This window comes from Ostrinia furnacalis, unplaced genomic scaffold (genome assembly GCF_004193835.3).
Source record: "Ostrinia furnacalis isolate ACB-3 unplaced genomic scaffold, ASM419383v2 OfSCF2566, whole genome shotgun sequence".
Classification (NCBI taxonomy): Eukaryota; Metazoa; Arthropoda; class Insecta; order Lepidoptera; family Crambidae; genus Ostrinia; species Ostrinia furnacalis.
This window is the reverse complement of record NW_021132805.1, coordinates 489292-516345: the sequence shown is the minus strand read 5'-3', so window position 1 is coordinate 516345 and position 27054 is coordinate 489292. Positions and strand designations below refer to the sequence as shown.

At 36.8% G+C, this 27054-nt stretch overlaps 1 protein-coding gene across 1 annotated transcript in view; it reads left to right on the top strand.

Moving 5' to 3' along the window:
• The window catches only part of LOC114355830 (LIM domain transcription factor LMO4), a 115802-nt gene that overhangs the window by 54995 nt on the left and 33753 nt on the right, over positions 1–27054 (top strand). The window contains exons 3-4 of the mRNA XM_028308854.1: positions 21055–21213; positions 21879–22065. Coding sequence (XP_028164655.1) covers positions 21055–21213; positions 21879–22014 — 295 coding nt within the window. The 3' untranslated portion in view covers positions 22015–22065. The remainder of the gene's footprint in view (positions 1–21054; positions 21214–21878; positions 22066–27054) is intronic.

Sequence of the window (27054 nt, the reverse complement as noted above, 5' to 3'; positions counted from 1 at the left end):
GGGCATCAGTCAATCTAACTTTATAGCTTCTGTTTGCTTTCTTACTTCATTGTTTCCTTATTTTGTTTTGTGAAACTAGATTTCAGCGTAACGCGTGTATGTAACTACGCAATTATGCCTATTAAAGTGTAAAAAGAGTGTTAGGTAATAATTGCGTTTTTAATTATTGTGCCTACATATTTTCAATAGTGAATACAAGTAATTAAAATATATCTACTAGTTCTTTAAAAATGTGTGAGGTGAGCTCTACATTTCTTTCTGAAAACATAGTTACCTACTTTCGGGTTTGTAATTATTTTGCTTAGGTGCATATTTTCAATTAATTACAACAATTCATACAACTAATTAAAAATATACCTACTGTTATTTAATTATGTGTGAGGTAAGCTCGTTGAAAAGATTATTGTGCAATCGGATTTTCATGTCATTTATTTTTATTGTAACTGGTTAAATGAATTGGCGGTTGTCTCTGGGCTGTGGCCTAACTTACCGCTTACTTATTAATAATAAAGGTATGCTGTATGTAAATTTATGCTTAACTTATTGGAGACGGGTTGATTACGCATAATATTAAGCGGGTAATTGTAATGTAATGGCTTAATAGAAGTTTGAATGTTCATGCCGAATGCGTGATGCGGTGAGTATATAAGAAATAAGTACCTATTAGAATATATTGGATTCTTTTCAATGTGTATTCATAAGCGGGTATATGTTTAGTTGCAATACTTGCATTTCGACTTGCTTACATAATTACGTAAAAACAATAATTTTTAAAATCGCAGGCTGCTGGCTCTTCAGCAGCTTTTCTAAGCTGCTGAAAAAAAATACTGCTTTTCTAAGCAGTGTTTTTTGTTGAAACAACTGAATTGCTCTTGATTGTAATTAATTGTAAATAAATACCTTTGGCCTTTAGTAGTTTATTTGTTTACAAAATGGCTAATTAATTTCTTTAAAAATAGAGCAAACAATCCGTTAGTGATTTAAAGGCCATGATGCCGTAGTTCAAGTTTTCAAGAATAAGTAATTATTTAGCCTGAAATTAATTAATTTCATACTCTTATTTCACTTGTTTACATGCAGTAAATCATAACCGGTTGAATAAATAACAATAAGACAGTAGGCAGTTATTCATAACGCTAAAGTAACCTTTCATTAAACAATTTCTTAGGCTGAGTTGCACCACCTAACTTTGACCATAACTTTATCGGTGTTTTTATATGGATTTTGACAAATTTGACGTTTGTTAAAGTTAAATTAAGATGTGCAATCCAGCCTTAATGTAACAAGTAGAGTCCAAAAAAAGGTACCCATACCTGCTGTTTAACGATTTTTTTAAAACCACCATGCTACTGGCCTCAACCAGCGCGGTGACCAGACGTAGCTATTTCGAAACTTTCTAATACCTAGTTCATCAACAAATTCATTATGTCGTAAAACCGTGTGCGAGACCGAAATATCGCGGGACTCGTAAAACCGCTCGTAAAGACGTTTGTTTACTAATTCGAGTGGGGCAGGTGGGGCGGACCGCGAGGGATGCTGCTAATAATAATAGTGCACAAATAAAATGTAAAGGGACAGCCGAAGACCGAAGACGTCGGCCAAGTCGGTGATAGTGTAAAGTCGGGTCGTTAATAAGTAGAAGTTGCGGCCTCCAAATTGCCTCCTCCGCAGGTCGCAACTTTTAATGAGGCGAAATTCCCAGTCGGCGTCGCCTTAACGCAACCTGTTCGTTAGCGCAAAAACGGGCCACGCTAACACGCGATTAGAATACACCCCCGGCGCCGGGGCACACTGGGCGCGATCTGATTTCTTCTGGGACAAAATATTCAATAAATAAATACAAATTATTGTACATGTATCTTTGTGTTTAATTGCAAGAAAAACCAAACAAAATATGCTCTGAAACCTACGGATGATGGCATTAATAAAGGATAGCAAATCGGTCCTATCTTAGTAGTAGTAAGCCGCGTCTTGCAACAAAAATCTACATGGTATATGCTGAATTTACATTAATCAATATTATCCAGAATCTCTTCTAGGAACTGTCACAATAGTTTTCATTTAGTTTATAAAATTAATGAAAGCTCGTCGACGACATTCCTAACATCAAAAACAAAGCTTGCCCATTTCCTAATTAATTCACGTTCCTTCTAACTAACATTAGAACACATTTTGGATGGACGCCAAATCAAAATTTATACATTTCAATAAAAAATGCGTTAATGTCGTCCATGGGAAATTCCAGGTCATGTTGTAATAAATTTAAATATTTTGAAATCTTTTTATTGGCATAAATATTTAACTGCTGTAAATCCTCGCTGGATTTATTTTTGTGTATTGTAATAAATAATTCTGAAATCGTAACTAATGTGTAGTTAAGTCATAAAAATTGTTTCTATGAGTCTTGTGCTATTTTTTATCATGAATAATGTTTTAATACGAGTACAACAGATTAGCATCTAAACCTCTAACTTCCATATTAAAACATTGTCAATGACGTTTGCAAAATGTGATTTAATGTTACATATTTGTCTGTAATACAATAATTATTGCCTTTTATATAACGAACGGGCCCCTATATTGTAACGGAAACGCATTGCGTAAAATCTAATTTTGCCAAGTTAGTCTCGTTCTTACAGCTTCCATAGCTCTGTGTGCCCAGACCCTAACCCGAAAAGATGGTGCCTCATTTGTGGCGGGCTCCTCTGTGTTGTTGTCACATTAGCGAATAACTGGGCGACCAACTCCGCCGATACGTTAATGATGTCGACGGGACGTCTATTGCCGGGAAAAAATCGTTTGTGAGTTCGGCCGCGACTGTCTTCAATGATCGACTCCAAATATTTCAAGTTAAGTCTAATTGGACCTCTAATGAGAAGGTCTTTTTATAGGCTTTGATTTAAAGTGTATCATGAACGGCTTGAGAATTCTCCCCTTAAGAGTTTTAAATAGCTTTGATTAATAATGTATGATGCGAGTATGGTTTTACATTCAATTAGGCTTTCACCTGTGGGCCACACACAAAGCTTAATATTGCGATGTGCTTTTTTCCTATGGAGAAATAGAGAAAGCGAAAGGTCGTAGTGTCGTAGACACTTTTTGACTCTACGTTATGTTAGCTCTACGTCAACTAATGTCATGTGGTTTTTAACTTTAGTAATTTCGGGCTATTTACCACTACATATTTATAAAATCTTCAGACTATGTCCAGATTGATATCGCTTCGTTTTTCCCAAGAATTTATCCACCTGTGTTAAAATCTCTAATGCACTGATAGAAATTAACTCCATGTTTATTCATAGCCGCGATTGTTCGCCGTAATCTGCCTCTGTATCTACTGGGAGCAGAAACTAATTTTTCAACTTCGTAAATTATCGGCCGATATCGGGCTATTTTCCAGCGCTACCTACCGTAATGAGGTTGTAAACAACACTGTCTAATTAAACTCCTTAATCGCGAAACTCAAACGGTAACCGCTTTTAAAACAAAACCTGGCAATTTTCGAGCGACCACCACGTAAATAGCCTTCGTTATATCGGCGCGGCGATCGCGGCTCATTACCTCCCCCCCTAATTAGGCCCCCTTCCTTCCGCACCCCCGCCGGGCTAGTCCCGCCGCCGGATTGTTTTCTAATAATTTCTTTATTTCCGTTCAGGTTCAACTTGTTACCCTCGTTCTTACAAATCGCTTACAAGTTGAACGTGATATCGAGATCGGATAGTGTCTTAAGCTTTAGGTATTTGTTTCGTTTTGTCTTTTGGTAAAGATAGAAAGCATATTTTGCTTTTTTATACATATTTTTGTGTCTAAATACTATCTAGAGCTATTCGCTTAGTATTAAAACTGTTTTCAATCCAATTACCTGCCATTGTACGACGCTAAATCAAGCGACAAAAATGTAATATTTGGATGAGCTTTGCCTGTACAAAATTTTAATTGAACCATCAATTAGTGTACTCTAATTATTTCAGGGAACCCTCCACTCGCTAATTAACCCTCAAAAACAAGCGTCTGATTGGTAGATCATGTTATATGTCGTTAATCGATCCTCCGCGGAAGAAATTCAAATTGGCCCTCATTTCCTGCGCCGGCCACGAGAGGGCACCTGTATGCTGCATCCGGTGCGTCCAATTATTGGCTCTTTTACCCTGCAAGCCCTAACGATCGCTGGACACGCCGCAAAATTGAGATTGATTAATGACGTCATACTCGTAGCTCGCATGTACCGGTGTACCGCATGACGGTAGCATACGAGCTCGCTCTACTTTTTGAGGAATTTTGTTTCCTGTTTTCAAAACTTTACTTAATAAATAGGCTACTTTATGGACTTACAATATTATCCTCCTCAGCATGGCCTTAATGGATAAGGCGATTCAAGACAATTTTTTTCGCTTATTTGAATATAAAAACAAAAGACAATTATCACTTATTAGGAACGAGCAAATTGCCATTCGTGTTTTTAATACGTGGATTAAAATTCCATAATTCCTTAGCACCTTTCTTTTTAAGGTACAGAATGTGTTATTAGCAATTTTAAAGGGTTAATAAATTTTCTACGCTTTCTTCACACTGTGCACGGAAGCTTGCCTCGCCCTTTCTTTGCTACGCGCTACGCCGTAGTAGCCATAAAAGTACTCTGCCGATTCACTTGTATGCTAGTCAGATTAAGCGATAAATAATATAATGGCAATAAAAAGTATATTCAGGTGTCTAACAACACTAACACACGACATTCGACCAAAAATATTCCGAAATAAGGCTGTGCTCGACTAACAAACTCCAATGTTTTCACCCGTTAGACGACTCTACAAAAGAATACCAAACCTTATTTCAGTGTGGATAGATATTATTTTGGCGTGTATTTCAGGCTTTATTATGTCGCGAGATGAACGATAAGATCGTCTCAAGCGCGGATCGGCACCTATTTATTTATTTATTTAATCAGTTTGAGCGACGGACAATGTGGTATTGTAAGCGCTGATTTATTGTCCTCGGCTGATCTATAATGGAGCCGATTCGTGTTTTATAAGCCAGATAAGGATGTGTTGTGTAATATTTAATTGCACGTTTAATAAACCGGGATTAGGAAAAAATGTCTCCGTGTGTTTTATTCGATTGAGTATTTTTTGTCGCACATTTCGCCCACGGTTTGACAGTGACAATAAGATTAATAGAAAAATCTCACTTTTGCTCAGACTTCAAAAATAATATGAAATGTCACGACAATGATACAATTAGAGGTTACACGGATTAATTCCTCAGTAATTAGACGTTAATTAATAATATATTTTACTTAATTGTTTACAGAAGCAAACTTGCGCATGTGTGCTAAAACCAACACAAGAAAGTGAATACTTTTTAAAGAATGAAAAAGAAGCTTGTGTAAATTTAAAGCTGTAGTTCTACTAATTGACTGCATAACTAAACTAATACATAGTTGATTTCTTATAATTCTTTACTATTGCTAATTGATTAATAAAATCGTCTAATGCCACAATTTATAGCATCGATTGGATACGCAATTAATTATGATAACAGCTTCTAAACGTATCGTATCTACGCAGTATATAAATAGCATTAACACAGCTTTCCTCATAACTGCTCTCAGTTTTAATTGATACAGTTCTCACATACGTTTTTTGGTCGCACTTGAAAAGGAAGCAATTAATATTCACGCTCCACTAATTAGTAATAACGATGTTCGATTAAAAATATTTTTTCACCCAATCAAGAGTAAAAATAAAATATTATGATCGTTTAATTAGCGTTCTTTAATAGTACAAATCGTTTCACGTGAAGGCGAGGAATGAGGAATCTTAAGTGCTCAAACACATGTTTAAACCATAACTGAACTAAATTAAACTTTTAACTAGTCTAACTTAATTTATCTTCAAGACAATACGTTTAAATTTAAAGCACGCCGCACGTTATTGTGTAAATTATGCGGTTTTGCATTTAAATGGAACTATTGAGTTATTAGCATAGAAATGGCTTCGATGGTTAATCGGGGTGGTGTCAAAAATGTTTAATTAAAAAGATTGATGCTTACGGCAGAGCTAAGCACCAGAAGTACGGAGGAGTTGCAAACTTATCTAATTAGTTGGTGGGCGGGGGTTGGGCGGAGGGGGGAGCAATTAGCGGTGATAGTCGATTAGCTCGTCGTACGAGTGCGGCTTTTGACAAATGTTTCGAGCGATACATTATTATTATTTATTGCAGTTACACAAATTGCCTCAAATAAATCCGGGTTTAACGATATGGGAAATTGTTGATTTATTACACTGATGCGCCTTTTTTGTGTTCGTTTTTTACTTTAATTAGCAATAATCGATGAAAATTGATTGAAATTCTAAGCATTTTCATAAAAACAATAAATCAAGCTGGCAATAATCAATGAGAACCGACTAAAATTCTAAAATTATTTATTTTGATACGAAAAAATCAAGTGAATGTTTTTAAAACTGCTTTGACATCTGAAATAATTGTATTTTCATATAAACTGACTAAAAATAACTGAAAATTAATTGAAAATTTTCTTAGTAAGCACGTTTTATCCACGCCACGCCTAAAAATCATAATAATTATTGTGTAGTAATTTCCTCTATGTTAAAAAATAAATAACCCATCCGCCCTCTCATAATGACTTATACCTAACTGTAACAAGTACGTATAGTACGCATAGTAGTTTACTTATTAAGTACAACCAACTACGAATAAGTAGTGTACGAACTACACCACAGAATAATAAATATGCTAGTACTTAGTAATAGTTGAAAAATCCAATTTATGAATTTTCAAAGTACTATGTACCTACATAAAGTAAAAGTTTCATAGAATACAGACGACGACGACGACGTGTGTATATTTGTACATAAATAATTAATTAATAAAAAAATCTTGTTATAATAACATCAAGAAATCCTCGAATAGGCTATAAATAAGTATAATATTATGAAAACAATATAATCGAGTCAGTTATTAGTACCTCTGCTAGGCCACTTTGAAAGATTGATTAGTGAAAGTTTTGTAATAAATTGGGGCCCGTAATGCTGAGATAATTAATTCTTAACACAAGTTAATTGATATTGGTACTAGCAGTAATTAGAAAACTTGGAGCTCACCAACAAGTTTTACTAAATCATAATTAAAACGATGTTTTATTATATTACGGCTTTTCGCAGCGCTTTGTAGATGAAATACAAAAATAATTTGCTTAGACATATTGTAGGCAATTTAAATTTTAAATTAATTATATGAGGTTTTATTACAGTGAATATTTGGAAAAGGGGTGTGCTAAATAGGTATTTATTTAATTTTTTGAATGTTGATTGGCCTCCACAAATTAAGTATAGGTAGATACGACCATAGAGAAAAAGTTTTGCTTGAAAAAACCTCTAAAATGAACTTATACTAGTTGTATTTCGAATAAGTTGGTAAATTATAATTTCAATCCACTGTTGATTAAGCATGCACGTCGACATTAAAAGGTTTTCATTTCCTCACAAGTCCAATAACTTTTTATTTATCAGTTTATTCTTTCGTGAGACTTGCATTTCTTGCCGTAACTAAATGCTACATACAACATAGTCTCGGGCAATAATTCCATCAAATTATTCCGAATGTAACCCTCCATTACCACCGGAGCATAAAAACTTATTAATTTAGGTACAATCGACAGCACATCAAGCTCTACATTTTCAACGCAAAATAGCCCGTATTATAATAGCATTAGATGCCACTGTGTATAGCTTCACCTGCTGTCGTCCGTACATCAGTGTGGTGGAACAGAACAAAACGTTACCAGCTCGCGGGTCGTTAACCCGGGATCATGATTACGTCATTACATTAAGCCATAGACAAGTAGTTATTACTGGTTATTAGCATGTTACAACTGTGATTACTTATTTGGGAATGTCATTGTCTTATTGATAACTGTAATCAAGGCATGCATGTTTGAGGATTGTCGGGGGCTAAGCAACCGTGGATGGGTAACCGATCTGATTAGTTTAGTGATGTTGACATGCTGATGAATCTTAATCGAGCCAATAATGGTAAACGGTATGCCCTGTCCCAAGACTTAAGCTTGTAGAGTTTACAATAAATAAGAAAACATAATGAAAGAAAAACATATTTTTCTTTCTTTATTTCACAATTACAAGACCTATACATATACAGGGTGTTAGGTAAATGGCTATATGAGCCGACACTAGCCAATTATTTTAGTTTTCATACAAATCGAATTACATAAAATTTATTTTGTATGAAAATTAAAAAAAAAAGATCAAATTTCTGACTTCACCATACCATTTATATGCCCATGTTAACATGGGCTAGTGTCGGCTCATATACCCATATACCTAACACCCTGTATATCTACTGGTATAACGCCTCCCATATTCTTGTAATTTTTTGTTATAAATAATGGGTTTTTTATGTGACTTGTGTTTAAAAATAAGGTTAAAAATGCGCTTGTTAAGTTTTCCATTAATGAAGTATGTGAAATAATTGATACAAAAAGCAATGACACAATTACGCTGGACCTAAAGGCCGTACTAAGGCAAGGAATGTCTAGACTGCAGGCGTTTTGCGATCAATGAAGCGTTTGAAATTGTTTTTATAAACACAATGGGAGGGTGTGAATAAACTTTTATCAGAGTGAGATCGCCCTAACACTTGTTTTTCTATTTATGAATTGTTTTAAGGTTTTTGTACAATTAATAGTATATCGCAATTTTTTACTACTTTTTTTACAATAGGTAATTCTAGTATTGTTTCTTGTTATAGCAGTCATAGTATTATTTTTTTCAGAAGATAGAGGCTCTTGGCCGACATCAAAGTAATAATCAGGCCGAAGATGGAAGCGAGCTTCGGAATCCTCAACCACAGAGGAATATACCTCCTCTATGCGAAAATTTCAAGTGTCTACCTTCTACGGTTCAAAAGATACAGCCCTGGGGCAACTGACCCACAGACAGCGTAACCTTGTATAGTGTCCCATTGGCACTCTTTTTCAGAACTTCATAAGGTCTATATACCCCAAGACCATGTAGAGTTTTCCCTACTTACAAATTGTTTTAAAATCTATATATATAAAAGAAAGTCGTGTTAGTTACACCACTTTAAACTCAAGAACGGCTGAACCGATTTAGCTGAAAATTGTCAGGGAGGTAGTTTAGAGCCAGGAGAAGGATAAGGATACTTTTTATCCCGTTCGAAATTAAAAAAAAAGTCTGGTTATTTAAGCCATTAAGGCGGAACAAAGTTCGCCGGGTCAGCTAGTATCCTATAAAAAGCAATGACATTACCCTTTACCTGCGAAAGTCGGTGTTACGGCAGGAATGCCCTATCGTTGAGATCGCCGGCCCGCCCCTTACACTTGTTAAGTTTTTCCACGCTAGTAATAGTTTCGCTAAGCGCCCGCCACTGGAGTAGAACAAGCATTTAATTAAAGGACGCTCACCTCGCATTAGTGATGGGACAGTTACACACTTTTGGAGCGAATGGAGGGGTTTTGTGTGAGTTAGTGTTGTTACGAGTTGTATGTGTTTCGATAGGGAAATAATTACGTTTTTGTGACTTTGTTACATTCTAATTTACCGCTTCGTAGTTAGTACATATTTATTCATTCACTTGTGTACTGGAAACTAATCACTATGGTACCTACCATAGTTTTAAAAAGTTTGATTTTGCAACAAAAAACATAACCCTCCTTCTGGCGCAGTCGGGTAAAAATATACAAGTAGACAGTTGGTTGTGCTCTCTACGAAACTGACTGGCGTAAAATATAAAATGTGTCAATCAGAAATATGGTTTTATAACTCGTAATTTTGCTCGTGTTGCAATCTCTCATTACCTAACTCGTACTTATAGCATGAAATACTATTGATATTCTAGTCATGTACTAAGTAAAGTACTCTACATAACAATATTTTTTTAGTACTGTAGTTTGAATACTCGAGTCATCTTCCAGTACTCGAGTCCGGTCTCGCGCACACCCCCGGCCGATGTCGGTCGGCTCATCGCATGCGCCTTAATTAGTTCAGACCGCCCTAACGGGCTTATTTTGTTTTTCTCGGATAATTTTTAATTAAACGCTTGATTAAAATGAAAGTTTGCGTAAGTACCGAGGAACAATCGAGCCAGAGTTTAGGATAATGAATTGATGGTGTTACTTTGCGCTTGCCGCTCGCTAGGGACTTAATTAAAAATCGCCGATAGAGTGTGTAGAGGGGAGTTTGAACGAGTTCGCGGAACTTAGTCCGGGCCTGTTGTTTTACTAGGTATGTCAATTTGAATACGAGATTGCTTCACGGTTGCCTGTTAACGGGTGTACGTACAGGCGTTTTTTTGACGTACCTAATTGGTGCAATATTGATTGACAGTTTTATTGTAACACGACGACAAATCAAACTAAATACTGAAGCATTTTTTAAACAAAAACATTCACATTTTTGTGCAAAAATTACATCACAAGATGACAGAAAGTTTAGCTTGAAATCCGATTTCAGCAAATAATAATTTAAGCGGGTCCATTTCTTCCGCCTGTACCTAAATCTTGTTTCAAAATAGGAAAGGGTTAAAATATAGCTACGCTAGTCGCAGAGATATCTTAAATAATCCAATCAACTCTACAAAAATGATTACTAAAATAAACTCTATCTACATAACGAGTAAAAGTGTCTAGAAAGACCTCTTTATGGATACCGTGCGATAAAATGATGATCTAACGCTAACAATACCAACTTCATTAGAGCGATCAGATTCAACCGCAACGGTTTGTGGTGTAATTTACAAGCATAGCGTTGATAGATGCTCGTATTTGTGGCCTAAGTTTAATAAGATTAAGAAACACAGACTACAAGTGTGTTGAACTGTAGATTGATCCTTTGTAAAGAGTATTAATTCTAATTGCACTGCCTATGTTAGGCTGGGTTGCACCATCTTACTTTAACTTTGATAAACGTCAAAAATCTGATCGAGAATTGTTTATTGGATTTGAAATCCGACCAGGAGGAGTCTATGTGTATTTTGCGTACAAATTTTCTTTATTTTATTTACTTTCTCAATAAAATGTCCTATACCTAAAACTTCTTTCGTGGAAAGTATAGGTAGAGCTTTACAACTTCTGCACAACTTCGCCGGCAAGTGCGTCCCAAGGGAAAACAGGCGCCGATATCACTTAGAAAATCATTGACTTGTCAGCAACGGATCACTTGCTATAGAAGAGGGGAATGTCGGGGGTTTTGGAATGTCAGTCGCATGATGATAAACAATCAACACCCATAAGACATTTTCAACGTCAGGTTTGCCGATGTAGGTAGGCTATGCATTTTTAACGCGTTCTTTTTCTTATTCAAATAAAAGAGTAAATAAGTTAGTCGGTAAAGCAAGCGCCGTAAAGCATACAATTAAGGCCGAGTTGCACCATCTTACTTTAACATTAACAAACGTCTAAAATCTGTCAAACTCCATGAAAAACAACGATTATTGTTATGGGTACGGTTAAATTAAACTTGTGAAACTGAGCCCAATATATCAGGCGCGGCGATTAACAAGCGGCGGAGGGAGCGGTAGCGGAGAGGGCGCATGTGTCATTAGCAAATTCTTGGTTTGTCGGCGGCACGCGCCGCTAACGAGTTTCTTACTAACGACGTGCTAACTTGATACACCGCCGCAGTCGGCAGGGCTGCCAAATTAAATCTGAAAAAACGAATCCTCAAACGAGTGTTTTGACGTTTGAAAGTTTTCAAACCTCTCTTGTAAAAACAGACTTAGCGTCTTTTGGCGACTGCAATTTAGCAACCTTTTAAAATCCCGAAAGCTTTATTAAGAACTTTTAACTAAAACAAACTTTTTTAAAACATCGATACTAGAAAACTAAATGTACCTACCTAGTGATGACATAGTGAAAAACTAAAAGTTTAATTTTTCAATTAAGGTACGCAACTTTTAAAACATTAATGTATAAAATTATATTACAAAAATAAAGTACAAGCTTTTTATAATTAAACTAAGCCTGTTCAATTAAGCAACTCTTTCATTAGTGTAATTTATTTTCCATAATAATAATGTTCTCGCTAGCGTGTCTTAACCATTGTTACTAATTAATGAAATTAAAATTTACCAGTCTGGGCCTTGTAGTTATTAAAGCCTTGCTTATTTTTATTATTTCAACAATATCTAGATTGTGAAGGTCGTTTCTATGATAATCACATTTTACTTTGTTGTTTGTTGACTGCTGCTTTTTTAAATTGGGCCGAGAATTCAATTTAGAGTAGGCGCACACCGTTGATTTTTAGTTGGCCGACAGTTGTGCCCGATTTTAAATTGTATGAAGAATCGGCCAAATCGAATCGGCGTAGTGTGCGCACTCCCATACATGCCCATACTGATCAACTGCCCGACTAAACTATCGGCCGATGAAAAATGAACGGTGTGCGCCTACTCTTAAGGTTCGGACAAACCAACGCGTGCAGCGATGGCGATGGCGATGGCGACCACTGCGCGTGCAAAAGTTGTTTCACACTGCCGCGACCGCGATGGCGATCACTGCGCGTGCAGGTTGTCACTGTCACCACAACTGTCACGCATAATTGTCAATCACGCCTATTCGGCAAAATGGAAACTGAATTAAATGATTTGTTTGGAGCTTTTGATGCAATTGAGACAGTGGAAACACGTTTTCACTCAAGTTTATTCAGGCGGCCATATATTATAGAATGAGACAGGATTACATGCGGTATAGGTAGTAGGTATTGTTTACTCATAACCAAGCTATATTTCTGGCTTCGTTTGTAGTCCCTAGAGCCCTAACAATACCTTTTAATTAGATTTAAAGAAAGGTTTGATAGGAAGGAGGACTGCACTAAGGCTTTCTTGGCCTCAGTGGGGGAAATGAAACACAACGCGGACGGTTGATATCTGGTTTATTACTGTTATGCTATTGCTATATCAAAATTTAAATAATGTACACAATTCAATTTGTCCAGTCCAATGTGCCGTCGGTGTAGAGTGCCTACGGTGCACGTTCGTTCAGGGTTCATGGGCCAGTCGGCTAACATGTTGTAGGTCGCGGTCGATGCTGACGTGCTCGTACAGTATCCTTGTGGGCAAGTGAGATTATATCCAATTCATCTTTTTCCTTGAGGGAAAAAATTTGCCCCCATTACCTTTTACCATTGTCGTTCTTATCGTTAAATCGCACAAAACTACACAGAACTTAACACAACATCTATCAAAATCAATTTCTTCTTCTTCTTCTTCTTCTTTTATTGATGGCGATGAACTTGTGAAAATCAATTTTCATTTTCATTTTTGGTGCAACAGTCATCTTGACATTTACTTTTTTTAAGGCAAAGGAAATTACATTATTAAGCACCCAAACCACAGAGTACATAATAGTCCAAATATCTTTTTTGTCTTCAATAATAACCCAAAAATACAAAAAGACATCAGTTTTGATCAACTAGGTGTTTCTAGTGGCACTAAATTAATGACTGAGACGTTTAATGACTTTAATTAGGTTTTTATTTATGGCATAGGTACTTAGAATTGCTCTAGGGCCTTTGAGAAAGCTGCAAACATGTACATTCTCAATTATTTTGTTCTGCAGATAGGTAATATCCCAATTTTATTTATGAAGTTGAAGAAGCAGGTTCTCGAGAAAACTAGAATAATTTGTTTATTTCCAAAAAATAAAATCTGATATTGATACTTTATTCTAAAACCTTTTTATTATTCAAGTAGGTCAGACTAGTGGTATGTTATGAATAATTCATTTTTAATTGTGTAAAAACTTTTTAACAGATCCTACTTACTATTTATTACATCGATTTTAAAAAACAGAAACGTACAGTGACTAATGTCGCGATGATCGCTGATCGCTGCGTGCAGACGCTGCATAGATCGCCGCGACCAATGACAGGACGCGTTGATGTGAACACATCGCTACAAATTCATACACGCTGTCTGGTCGCCATCGCCATCGTCATCGTGCACGCCGGCTGCACGCGTTGGTCTGGTCTAACCTTTAATCAATTCAAAACTCTCTTCACTTACTTTTGAAATGATAACAACAAAAGTAAGCACTTACATAGGAAACGGACCCACGATGTTTGCTAATTGAAATTGCTAAGCAAAGTGTCTTAGAGCTTTAGACAGTTGCTCTGGATATATAAACATTTCGACTATAATATAAGTAGACCATACTCTCTCAAGCGTTCTCAAGCTAAAAATCTTAATTCAGTTAACCGGGCGATAGACAGCTCAGTGTCAATGTTAGGTATTCAGCTTCATTCGATCAGTTTCCATTAGAGCGAATATAGAAATAATTCCGTAAGATTCATAGCACAATAGTCTATGAAAGTATTATCCCAAAATAAGCGGTGTTACGTGTAAGCAAACACGATCTTGGAGCAACAAGTTAAGTATCCCCCGGACGCATCTCGGCTTTATTGAGAGCCATTCGTCTCCGATCGGCGCCCTCACTACTCCTGTCGGCTCAAGGATTGCCCTTTTAGCTTTGCTTTTAATATTTCTTTGAGAGGCTTAGATATCTTTGTTTGGATACAGGAATTGTTTGTTTACGTAATACATTTGGTCTATTCTTATTGTTTTTAAGTTTGTTCTGCCTTGCATTTCGATAGTATCCCCCGGATGCATCTCGATTTCATTCAGAGCCATTCGTCCCCGATCGGCGCCCTCCACTGCTTACATTGTCGGCTCGAGGATCGCTCTTTTAGCTTTGCTTTTAATATTTCTTTCAGAGGCTTTTTTTGGATACAGGAATTGGTTGGTTACGTCACAATTTAATCTATTTTCTTATTGTTTTGAAGTTTTTTCTGCCTTGTTTTTCGATAGTATCCCCCGGACGCACCTCGACCATTCGTCTACGATCGGCGCCCTCCACTACTTGCCCTGTCGGCTCGAGGATTTCGCTTCTTTTCCTCTTTAAGGATTATCTTTGGTTGGGTACCGGAATTTGTAATTTTTCTACTTGTTTTCAAGTAAAAAAAAAATAGATTGATCGAAAACGTAGGAGTTTTTGAAAACCACTAAAATAAATTAAAGCTTAAACACGAGTTCTATTAAGTTGATTAAATTATTAATATTTCCACAATTTGACAATGATTTTCCTTCTATGAGAACGTTTTTAAATCACTTGAAATGTTTCAGGATTAGTCTTAACGATATGAATTTAAATAATAAAGCGTTTATTTCGTAATAAGCAAATAAAGACTATTACTAGAATACATTTTGTTCCACCTCATGTTACCCCTCACTCTAATGATCTCGTCGAGATATTTTAAATTATGTTCGTTACAACAATCCGAAGTACCTACGTGCAACTCGAGGCGCTCTTAATGAATAAAATAACATGTCAAGATACAGTCTTCATCTTAAATTAATGAGGATTCAGCGACGTATTCAATTTTACACGTAACGAAGGCAAATAAACTTCGACTAGGTAGAGACGCCCAACTTCCCCATTTATTAAACTCGCGTTAAACACACACGTTAATTAATACCAGCATGAAAGGAGACCTAAAAGTTCCGATGAATTCTTTAAACTTCGTAAATGAAATTGAAGAGTATCCTATCAGTTCCGAAGTGACCCTCCGTTACCGAAACTTTAAACTTGACACGCTCGAATAAATAAAACATATCCACATGTTAATGAGTTACGCCGTAATTAATGGACTCTATTCACGTTAGAAGCGATTATACAACTTGTTTGGACATGTTTCACAGTTTATTAACTAATTAGTGTCATCTTCATATTTTGTTTCACAACAAGTTAATTTGTAAGCGGCGATAGTCGGGCCACTTAATTATAATAATGTTGTAATAAAATTGCCTGTACGTTAACTTGAAAATTGTAGGTAATTTTTAACTATTATTGTTAAATTAATCCGTAAACGAACTAAAGTCGCTGACATAGCCCGACGGATTAGCAAGCTGAAGTGGCAATGGGCAGGGCACATAGTGCGCAGAACTGACGGCCGATGGGGCAGCAAGGTTCTGGAATGGAGGCCGCGTACCGGAAGGCGCAGCGTGGGACGTCCACCTACAAGGTGGACCGACGACATCGTGAAGGTGGCGGGGAGGCGCTGGATGCAGGCCGCTACCAATCGATCAATGTGGAAAGCATTGGGGGAGGCCTATGTTCAGCAGTGGACGTTCTGTGGCTGACATGATGATGATGATGATGAATCTTGGTGTTGTATTTTCTTATAAAACAAGCGTGCGTGAGTTTCACCTGCCATGTCATTGGGTAAATATTTTGACATTATTTTCCAACTTTTTTCGTAATAAACATGCTTTTTAGATACTTGAAAGGAGGTAGAGTACGGACTAAGAATTTTAATGTCAAAATACTACCCATACAAAAGGTTATTTACTATGAAGAATATTTATTTATGTAAAACCAACCTAAATCTTAGATGCAAGTCCAATCTACTTAGCCCGATCTAGTATGAAATTACAGGTAGGCATATAATGTCAAGGTCCTACTCGCTTTAAGCACCACAATCGTTGTAACGAGCTTAATCAAGCGTAATCAAGTTGGAACACCCTGTATACCGCCCAGTGCAGTGCTCATTTATTGAGTTAGGATTAATAAATCCTAACTCAATAAATGAGCATTGTGGATTATGATTTATGTGTTTCTATTTATTTATTTTAATTATTAATTTCTTTTAACAGACTTAAGTAAAGTATGCATGCTTTAATGTGGTAATAGACATCACTCCAATAAGATAGACTTCGTGAGTTAATGAAATGCTTAAAACAAACGTTTTAAGCCCATGGGGGATACCAATATCAAACTATCACTCTGCAGGTTATTTTTTCATAAGTCTCAAAATGAAACACTCAATATATGCACTGCAGTAAAAACAAGACAAACTTCCAATATCCAATTCACGTTTCAAATCTACATCAGTTCGCAGAAATTTGTTTTTATCTTAATACCTTGTAGTGATGCTGCTGGTAGTCCAACACAAATAGATTCGTGTATGTTTGTCTTGGCGTGGTTTAATTAATTTTACCTTCATACGCCGATACTGTTTGTCGGAAACCTTAATTGAAAACGCTCTTACCGGAGTAAATGAAACGCAATCCTATTTGCTCCGAGTGATTGAAGCGAATTTATCTTTTAAGACTTTCAAATTTATCTTTAACCCGCTCCGAATGTTCGCCATTAAATTATTTGAAACGAAGAAGTACAGGTAATTAAATTTTGATTGCCTTCGGTCGGATTGTTATTGCGATTTATTAATATTGTTGTGGTTGTAATGTAAGTTATGGCGGTCGGACTGAGCGATTGTGATAATGAGTCATTAAGTATTGAAAGCGATTAAGCCTCCAGCTGTAAAGGATCACACACTTCAGGGCAGATTACGTCAAACTAATTACTAACAAATGAAAAAAAAACTTACTCATACATCATGAAAGAGATAAATGCAATAAAGAATTGAGTATTGAGATAAAACAAATATTAAATAAAATAAACTCATACAAAATCCCCATTCCAGTAATGTATTTTGATACCGTTTTGACAAAAGAGATAAAACTGAAATAGTTTTAGTACGACTCATATTTCAGAGCATTCACTTACCTTTACTAATAGGAAACATGAGAATAGCCTTTAAAATCTAAAACCTTATTTACTGCTGAAATAAATCGCAACGAAACTAACCACGTACCGATTTTTATTTCGTAAAATTTCTCTTACACGGCGAACACATAAATATTGCAGCGGACGTGATATGGATAAATGTTTAACAAACTTTACAGCGTTCACACGTACACTTCGGCGTATCTGTGCTTCGGCGTCTAATAGATTTAACAAATGAAAAACTACTAATGTAAACATCATCATCATTCATTTTTAATTGGAGAAAGAACAGTATCAATTGAAAAAATGTGACCTCCAGGCTCCAAACAAACTATTAGTAATAATGTTTAAAATAATAAACCTAACTTTAAACAGTTACCTACCTACGCTATTGTAAGTATTCAAAAAGAATTTTCTTTAACTTAAACCGCAGTTGTTACCCTTTTTTCTGTGTAGATAACTTTTCAATTAAATAGTACGATCAGCGTCTCTATGTCTTTTGGAATAAGATCCATAAATTGTCGAATGTATACATGTGCTTCTAATATTAGTTCAATTTGAAGTGATACATTATAAACATAGAGCGTCACATTTCATGAATGATATTAAATTGTTCTACACGATTAGAAACCTATTAAGTTGTGTAACTTCGTTCCCCCTATTGATTGATTGGTTAATTTAGTATTTATAGGTACAGTACGTTTGGGATATTTCTGTACTTCATCATCATCATCATCATCATCATCATCATCATCATCATCATCCTTTCAGCAATATAAATATCCATTGCTGAGCATTGGCCTCTTCTAATGATTTGCAGATTATTTGGTTGGTAGCATCGTATCTAGCACCTTCCTTTAATCTTGATAAGGTCATCTGTCCACCTAGTGGTACTTATCTTGTTTATTTTAAAATAATTTATATTCCTTTTCATAATAACAGCTGAATAAATACAATTTCCACAATGGACGGTCCTGCGCTGCCCGCATCCAGGCTCTTCCCGCGACCTTGGAAAACCTTGGGGGAGGCCTTTGTCCAGCAGTGGACGTCATTTGGCTGAAAAATGAAAAAAAAGAAAATAAATACAATTTCATTGCGCTTTACTATTTTAGGTCCAACCTGTCACAATAGAAACAGCTTAATATTGATAAACATCAGATTAACTTTATCTGTACGATTAAATTGTCATTTTCTCTGATATAATCATCCACGATAATGATATAATGGGCAATTAAACACGTAAATAAGGACGATAAACTCTAGCGAATAATAAATGTCACAATAGAGGTAGATGCAGAATCCATGCTTCTACTAAATTGTAAGCTGATGTAGGCAAAAAGAAAAAAGGCTGAGTTTCATCAACTTTGACCTTAACTTTGACAATAACCGGTGCTTTTTGTATGGAGTTTTACAGATTTTTTACGTTTTTCAACGTTAAAGTAAGATAGTGCAACTCAGCCTAAATGTTTCAACTTTCTCATCTGTTTTCAGTAATTTTAACTGATATATTTTATGATAACTATGGTTCTCACATCTACTAATTACTGCTGACTGCTATAAGGTTACGCAAAAGTTTTCTGAAACAGACTGAAATCTTACCTCAACTGTCTAAGGTTCAAACGGCCTTCAAGAAATCCGAGACAAGTTCTGAAACGGCTTATTGACTTTTGCAAAAGTTATTTTCACATACCCCACTTGCCTAAAACCTCCCCACTGGCAACTCGACAAGGAAATATGAACACCGCGGTTAGATTTGGTATCGCTTATAAAACTCGCGGAAAAGCACAAAAAGTCGACCTTACCACTCTCGAAATAAAGCCGCTGTACGTTCCCCCACTGTGGTAGACCCTGGTGGGTGAATAACGTAAATGCTATTCGGTGATTTATGAACGTCTTTGTTTTATTAACCATCTATCACTACTAACGAGGCCATCGCACGTTTTACAGACTGCAGGATTATAAATGTTAATGCGCTTTTAAGATAATATCATAGGTCAATACAATTACTGCATTACAAAATGGATTTCTTAGGAAATGTCTTGTTTAGATGGACGTAAAGATGATAAATGTTGGAGAAGTTTTTGTTTAAATAGTGAAGTTTTATTTGCACAAAACAACGCACTTGATTTATAGCAAGAATTTCACGGTTTACACCTTAGACTAAGAGCTAGTGAACGCCAAACCTACGTCATTTTATAAAAGCTGAAAGTTTGTCAGCGTATGCTCCCAATATAGAATATAATGTTGGTGAATTATGAAGTTTGGGTCGTGGTGGCTTTGGGAGCTACCCTAAAAAAACTGTCTTTCAAGGAGTTGGAACTGTCAAAACTGTCTGGCTGTTAGGGAAAATACTTCTAATTATTGTCCAAATATTAAACATAAAAATCAGATTTAATGGTATAACGTTAGTAGAATTACAGTCTTTTGAATATACAGAAAAAGCCACCGTAAAAGTTAGACTTACGTTATAATAAAAATTCTGATTTTTATGTATAATATTGGGGCAATAATTAGAAGTATTTTCCCTAACAGCCAGACAGTTTTGACAGTTCCAACTCCTTGCCAGACAGTTTTTTTAGGGTAGCTCCCAAAGCCACCACGACCCAAACTTCATAATTCACCAACATTATATCCTATATTGGGAGCATACGCTGACAAACTTTCAGCTTTTATAAAATGACGTAGGTCTGGCGTTCACTAGCTCTTAGTCTACCTTTAAACTAAGATAAGATTTAAAATAACTTTAGAACAGTATGTTGAGAACCAACAAAAGAGTTTTTAATGTTTTTTTACTTTTTCTTACAAAACAAAATAAAATCACTACTTCACTTTGACAGCTTGAAAAAAGTCGTTTTATTCTGTTTTATTCATACCTACATTTTATCCATAATTTTAATTCAATAATTCATACACATACAATCATTAATTTAGGTATGTCTTATGCAACACAGTAGACTTTTTTGCAGTCATCATAGATCACAACAACAAGTCTTGCGGAGATTTTAATTAAAAGTTTGCCATACAATTGACATAAAAATGTATCAGATTGAAGTTAACATTCCATCTCATTATTCTACGCTACCTCAACCAATCAGCACCATCAAAGTTCAGCAATATTACGAACAAATAGCGCCTTATTACAAAAAGTTAAACCCTGGATGACCACTGGTTAAAATGTCATTTTAAACTAGAGTTCAACTAGAGTTTAACTTTTTGTAATAAGGGGGATAAGGTCAGCCAACATTGCTAAAGCATTTATAGCAAAGTGAAATATCTTGCAAAATATATCTTGCAATTCAGTCTCTTCGTCAATCAATTTTTATCTCATCTTACTTGCAAAATTATAAGATCTATTTTCTGTGTCAATACTACTACATAATACATCGAACCTTCACTTTCACAACTCAATCCCTAACATCTCCTCTCTATTGTTCCAGAATGTTCGGTTCAGGCGGCGCGTGCGCAGCGTGCGGGCAGGCCATCCCCGCGAGCGAGTTCGTGATGCGGACGAATGCTCCGCAGCAGCCCTTACACGTCTTCCACATAAAATGCTTCGCGTGCTCCAAGTGCGGCTCACACCTAATGCAGGGCGATAGGTGTGCACTTTATTATTTTCTTTTTAATCTGAAGATGTTCAATGCTGGAAGAAGGTCAAGGATTTCCACAACGACTGGTGTTGCGCTGCTTGAATCCAGGCTCTTCCTGGAACCTTCATCTACCTTTACCTTTTACACACGATAATTCATTAAGAGTTAAGCATTTTAAAGTTACTACCATCTTTAAGATTTGAGACGTGTGCACTACAATGTAGACGGGTTTTGATGTAGAGTCTACCATCAAGGTTTTATTGAGACATACGTAGCTCGAAACTCGATTAAATCTCAATAATTTGCGCCTACTTTTCTAGAATTTTACAAGAAAGTAAATACAATGTCATACATGCTTTAAAGAGACATTTGATTTACGTTTAAAGCGCTGCGCTGGTAGAACTAAGTACCTATGTCAGATTTTTCACTAGACTTGTAGAAATCATTGGGGGAAGGCCTACGTTCAGCAGTAGCGTACTGTAGCTGATATGATGATGTCAGTCTTCACATTATCAAGAACAAAGCAACATTTATGTACCATCCTAGACTGCATCTTACTTAACACCAGATACGATTGCGGTCAAATACCTGCCTTGTCCTGCATAAAATAAAAAACCACCAGATCCAAACCCATTGTTTAAGTCATCAGCTTAAACAACTCAACTACCCCACAGGTATTACATGCTCGCGGGTTCCCTCGTCTGCGAGCAGGACTGGCAGAAGCTGATGAAGAGCGCGAACGCCGGCAGCGGGCCCGCGGCGCCGGTGCGCAAGGGCAAGGTCGGCCGCCCGCGCCGCTCGCGAGAATGAGCGCCGCCGGGCCCTGTGCCCGCGCACCACTCGCATAGGGACTACGAGGAGGTATGTACGAATTTACCCTTCAAATACAAACGTAGGCCCTTTTGAGTGCACTTATACTCATCATCATCATCATCTCAGCCATAGGACGTCCACTGCTGAAAATAGGCCTCCCCCAATGCTTTCCATGTTGCCCGGTTGGTAGCGGCCTGCGCAGCTGCGTACAGCGCTTTCCTGCTACCTTTCTGATGTCGTCGGTCCACCTTGTGGACGTCCCACGCTGCATTTTACGCTACGCGGCCTCCACTCCAGAACCTTGCTGCCCCATCGGCCATGTACTATATGCCCTGCCCTGCACTTATACTAAAGTTTAAGAATTTATTTCTCAAAAGAAATTGTACATTTCACTTAAAATAAAAAACAAGGTATTTGACTTAAAAATTAAACATAGGTAGATCTTATGATAAGGGCGTACTCTTCTCAATAAAGCTTGCCCTACCACCACCGTGGGTCAATATATCGGCTGGTGCTATTCTTTCTTTATTAGTGTGTAGGCCCTTTTCAGAAACTGATACACGTCCCATAGCTTGCTCTATCACCACTTGGGAACAAAGTGTCGGCTGGTGCTGAGAAGAAGTAGCGAAAGAAACTCACTCACCTTTGTCAGCCTCTTATTTATTACATATAAGATACAATAGAATTTAATAGTATTTCCCGTTATACCAAGACAAATAGGGGCGTAAAAGCAGCAGAGTCATAAAAGTCTTTCATCCTCCAAACAATAAGAGAAACTGCTAACTTTAGAAAGAAGAAAGAAAGAAAGCTCTGAGCCAGTTTAAATGTTTTATGTGGTTTTATTTTGTCAATGTTTCACAGTCACACCGATATTACAACAACAAAACAAAATAACCTTAAGTTATGCGAGGTTAAATACCTGTATATTCTTAACACAACCCATTAATAGGAAAAAAGACGTGGTAATGTTATCTCTAATTAATTACACCGTACCGGTTCGTAATAATTGTGATAACCTCGACAAAGTAATCGCCCAGCTCGCAGGCAACCACACACGACTTAATCGATTCCGATCGATTAAATCGATAATACACTTTTCGATGTATAACCTCTTAGATAACAAAGGCGCGTGGGCGCGCCCGCCCTCAATTACGCACGTTATTATAATTAAAACGGACACTTCGTGACGTGTTCTTAATCGATGGGAAGTGTTAATTATTTTTAAGCCTTTAATGAATAGATTTCAATTAATTTGGTCGAGTTGGGCTCTTAACTATGATTTCCTTATTCCTTTTTAATTGTGCCGAATTTAAAGACTGAGTTGCACCACCTAACTTTAACAGTAACTATAACGATAACGGGTGTATGTTGTATGGAGTTTGACAGATTTTTGACTTTTATTGTCAAAGTTAAAGTAAGATGGTGCAACCCAGCTTAAGTGTCGATTTCTATACTACCTAATGTAGAGTATGAAAAGCTATGAATTCTAGAGACAAGTGTCTAGCGCAAAGGAAACTTTATCAGACTTTTTTTAAGAATATCACTAACTGCTACCCACAGCATTGCACGTGTGTAATCGTATTTAATAGCAAAGTATCACATTAAGTAGTTTCATAAGTCTACACATTTATTAAAAGGATCTCTTTTCACGGTGTAAAGCTCTTATGAAACAAGAAATCTCAAATATATTTCTTAGCAGAGGATTATGTCACAAAATAAACCTTTTCATGTGCTCTCAGTTGGTTACAGCAAACAATTTTATACCAATTACCTAGTACTATTTATACACGTTCCTGCCATCTGTCGTTAAGCACCGTAACCTCACTTTACATTTCCAGTGTATTAGATAAAAAGTAATTTCGTAGTCCGATACGGCTTAATTAACTCTGCGTTTGAGCGTCAAAGTGCGTAATTTGCTATTGTCTACGACACGGCGATAAAACTGAAACGTACCTCGTAACTCGTAAAACGTGCGACCTATACTGTACACTATGTTTCAACGAAACCTTGGCTGGAAGAAAAGTGTACTTCCTCAATTATTTCGACGAAGCAAACACTTACGAAACAGCTCTTAAAATAACACACGCGACTCCATTTAGCACGGTTTTGACAATAGGATATTATCCCAACTAATATTATAAATGCGAAAGTAAGTCTGTCTGTCTGTCTGTCTGTCTGTCTGTCTGTCTGTCTGTTACGCTTTCCCGCTTAAACCTCGCAACCGATTTTGATGAAATTTGGCATAGAGATAGTTTGAGTCCCGGGAAAGAACATAGGATAGTTTTTATCCCGGTTTTTGAAACAGGGACGCGCGCGATAAAGTTTTTCTGTGACAGACAAAATTCCACGCGGGCGAAGCCGCGGGCGGAAAGCTAGTGTATTATATATGTATACCTAATAGAACATTTGCGAAAGGACAACATCTAGCTATACACTTCTACACTTTTTGTACCTAATAAGTATGATTAAGAAACAAAAATCATGTTTCTGACAGTTCTCTTTACTTAGAATTAAAATTGAATTAGGGTTGTGTCTATCTATTTCGTTAAATAACTACACGGTCGTGACTTTAGCAATTCTAATTACGAACTTGTTACTCATTAACGGTTTTCTTATCAATACGCCCAAATTTAGAAGTACCTACCTATTTACTAGTTAAAATGTAAGAATATTTATAGATAAGGTATGGAGCACGCACTTACTGTTTTTGTAACATAAGCAATGAATGGATACAAAACCGTAAAATATTTAATTCAAAAACACAGTTTAGCTAAAACACCCGAATATGGTTCGTTTCGTTTTGTTTTAAAGCTTTATTGACTGCCAAATCCGAGGCTTTGCTAAAAATCTAATTCGAGCGTTAAAAATTCAAGCAAATATTGAAAAGATATTCAATTATGCAGTTCCATTAGCATATAAACTAGTGCCTAAGCTTTTGAGGAGAATACATTTGTAAATTACTATTAGCTTGGACTGCAAGTCCTTTCAGGGAAGTTAAAAATTCACGAATCATAAGCGAAACAGAGGGATGATGGGAGGTGCTCGCTCCATTTGTGCTCTCTGCTCACAGCGGGATTACCGTGCGCACACTTAACTATAACTAGGAGACAAATATGGAATGGATGGCAGTTTTATACCTTTTGTTTTTGTGACTGGTAAAATTTTATTGTAATTTTACAGCGGTCTCAAAACATTTTCTGAAATAATATATGTGCCTTTTAAAGTAACAAAATAAGCTCTCATGTAATAAAGTAAATAAATGGTTCCGACGTTCCAAACTTAACTGCATTTTGATCAACAACAACCGTGCTACCGGCTGTGGCCACAGCGCAGCTTCAAGCGTTCGTTTAAAGAGTTAACTCGATCATGAGATGCGAGTGACCGTGAGTGCCGCAAAGAGGAGCCGAAGAAATGCAATTAAGCTGCCCAATGAACATCACAGGCCGCTTTGTTTATACGAATATGGAGTCGCTCGCACGGAACGACTTGCAGCGACGAGATTTGAAACAGAACTATCCTTATTGTTTGATAAACTCCCGCAAACAGCGGTAATGATGTTTATTAACGCTTTAAAGCAAATTTATAATTGTAGTTGTCTTGTTGGGGGTAGTTCGTCGAGTTAATTGCCGGTCTGAGCGCCGCGGGCGCTGGACGCGCTCGCGGCGAAACGCGCTAACAGCTCCGAAGTTTAAACGCCCGCAAACTTATTTCGGCAACTCATAAAACTATTGTCCACTGCTAATGGAACGCTAATTTATTGCTTGGACATTGTAGGCGCTTCGTGTTGCTGTAATCGCTTTTTGTACACACTTTAAATATTTGCAAAACGTTCTCATTTAAGGAAGAAATCGTCGCTAATAATGACTAAGTTTTTATAGTCAAACTTAGATAATATGAACATAATTTTAAACTACACAAATATACAGCTCGGGTGCTTCCATCTGGAATACATTCAGTGTTGGAACTCTGACTTCCGCAACATATTTTAAACTTTTTATTTGAGCCATGCGCATGCAGAAAAAACTGCAATAAAGCAAATTAATGCCGCCACTTGCAAATCTAACAACACAGAGAATAACGTTATGTCGGAACTCGTAACGTCAAAAATAGCGCACTTTAACCTTAATATTCGGAATGACATTACAAACGCAGCACAAAGCGGGTGTCCGTTACAGCACCCTAAAAACTAAACAGTTAACTATAATAACAAAGAGGCGCTAGTCGTTTGTCGGCCGTGGTCAAAGGCGGATGTTAATTGGAAAGCACCTGAAAATGACAGCGCTTTATAGCGGCCATGTTTGGCGTAAAAATCAAGTTGCCCGCCTCAAAGACTTGACCGTTCACCCGGCGGCTTTGTAACACGATTACGCCGACTTGTCGAAAGTTAATTAAATAACGTTTTTCCAAATTACCTGCCGGGCTCGACATCAAAGTACCCTCGCACTCGCTTTGGGAATCTTTTCACAAAGGGTGTATCGCCGGGGGCTAGTCCGCGTCCGCTTGATCTCAGCAGTGCGGTGGACAGCAGATCTGATCTACACCTCGCCTTTGATGGAGTGCAAACTTAATCGACGCCTGCTCTGAGATTTGTGGTTATTTTGGTTCTGTCTCGGACTTTGAGCAACTTTTGAACCTTGCAATTTTGAGAGTATTTGCAAATGAGACTTTATAGCAGGAGTACTGGATGTATACCTTGATGATGTCGTAGTATCTTACATGTTTATAAGTGCATTATTAAGATCCTTTAAGGCTGTTGCTGGGAAAGTTGCGTGGTGTTTTGCCATTGATTGACAAAGATCAAGAAAAGTTAAAAGACTGTCTGCTCGTTTGCCTCCTGTCACATAAAAAAAAACATAATGACAAAAATAATGGAAACGCTACGTAAGAAAAGATGTGTAGCACAGATAATAATGCCTAAGGCTAAGTTGCATTAAGTTTATTAAGTTGCTTTTACCGGTATACTGTGTGGAGTTTGACAGACTTTTGACGTTTGTGGAAGATGTTACAACTCAGGGTTAGTTTCAATAATCCTCTTCA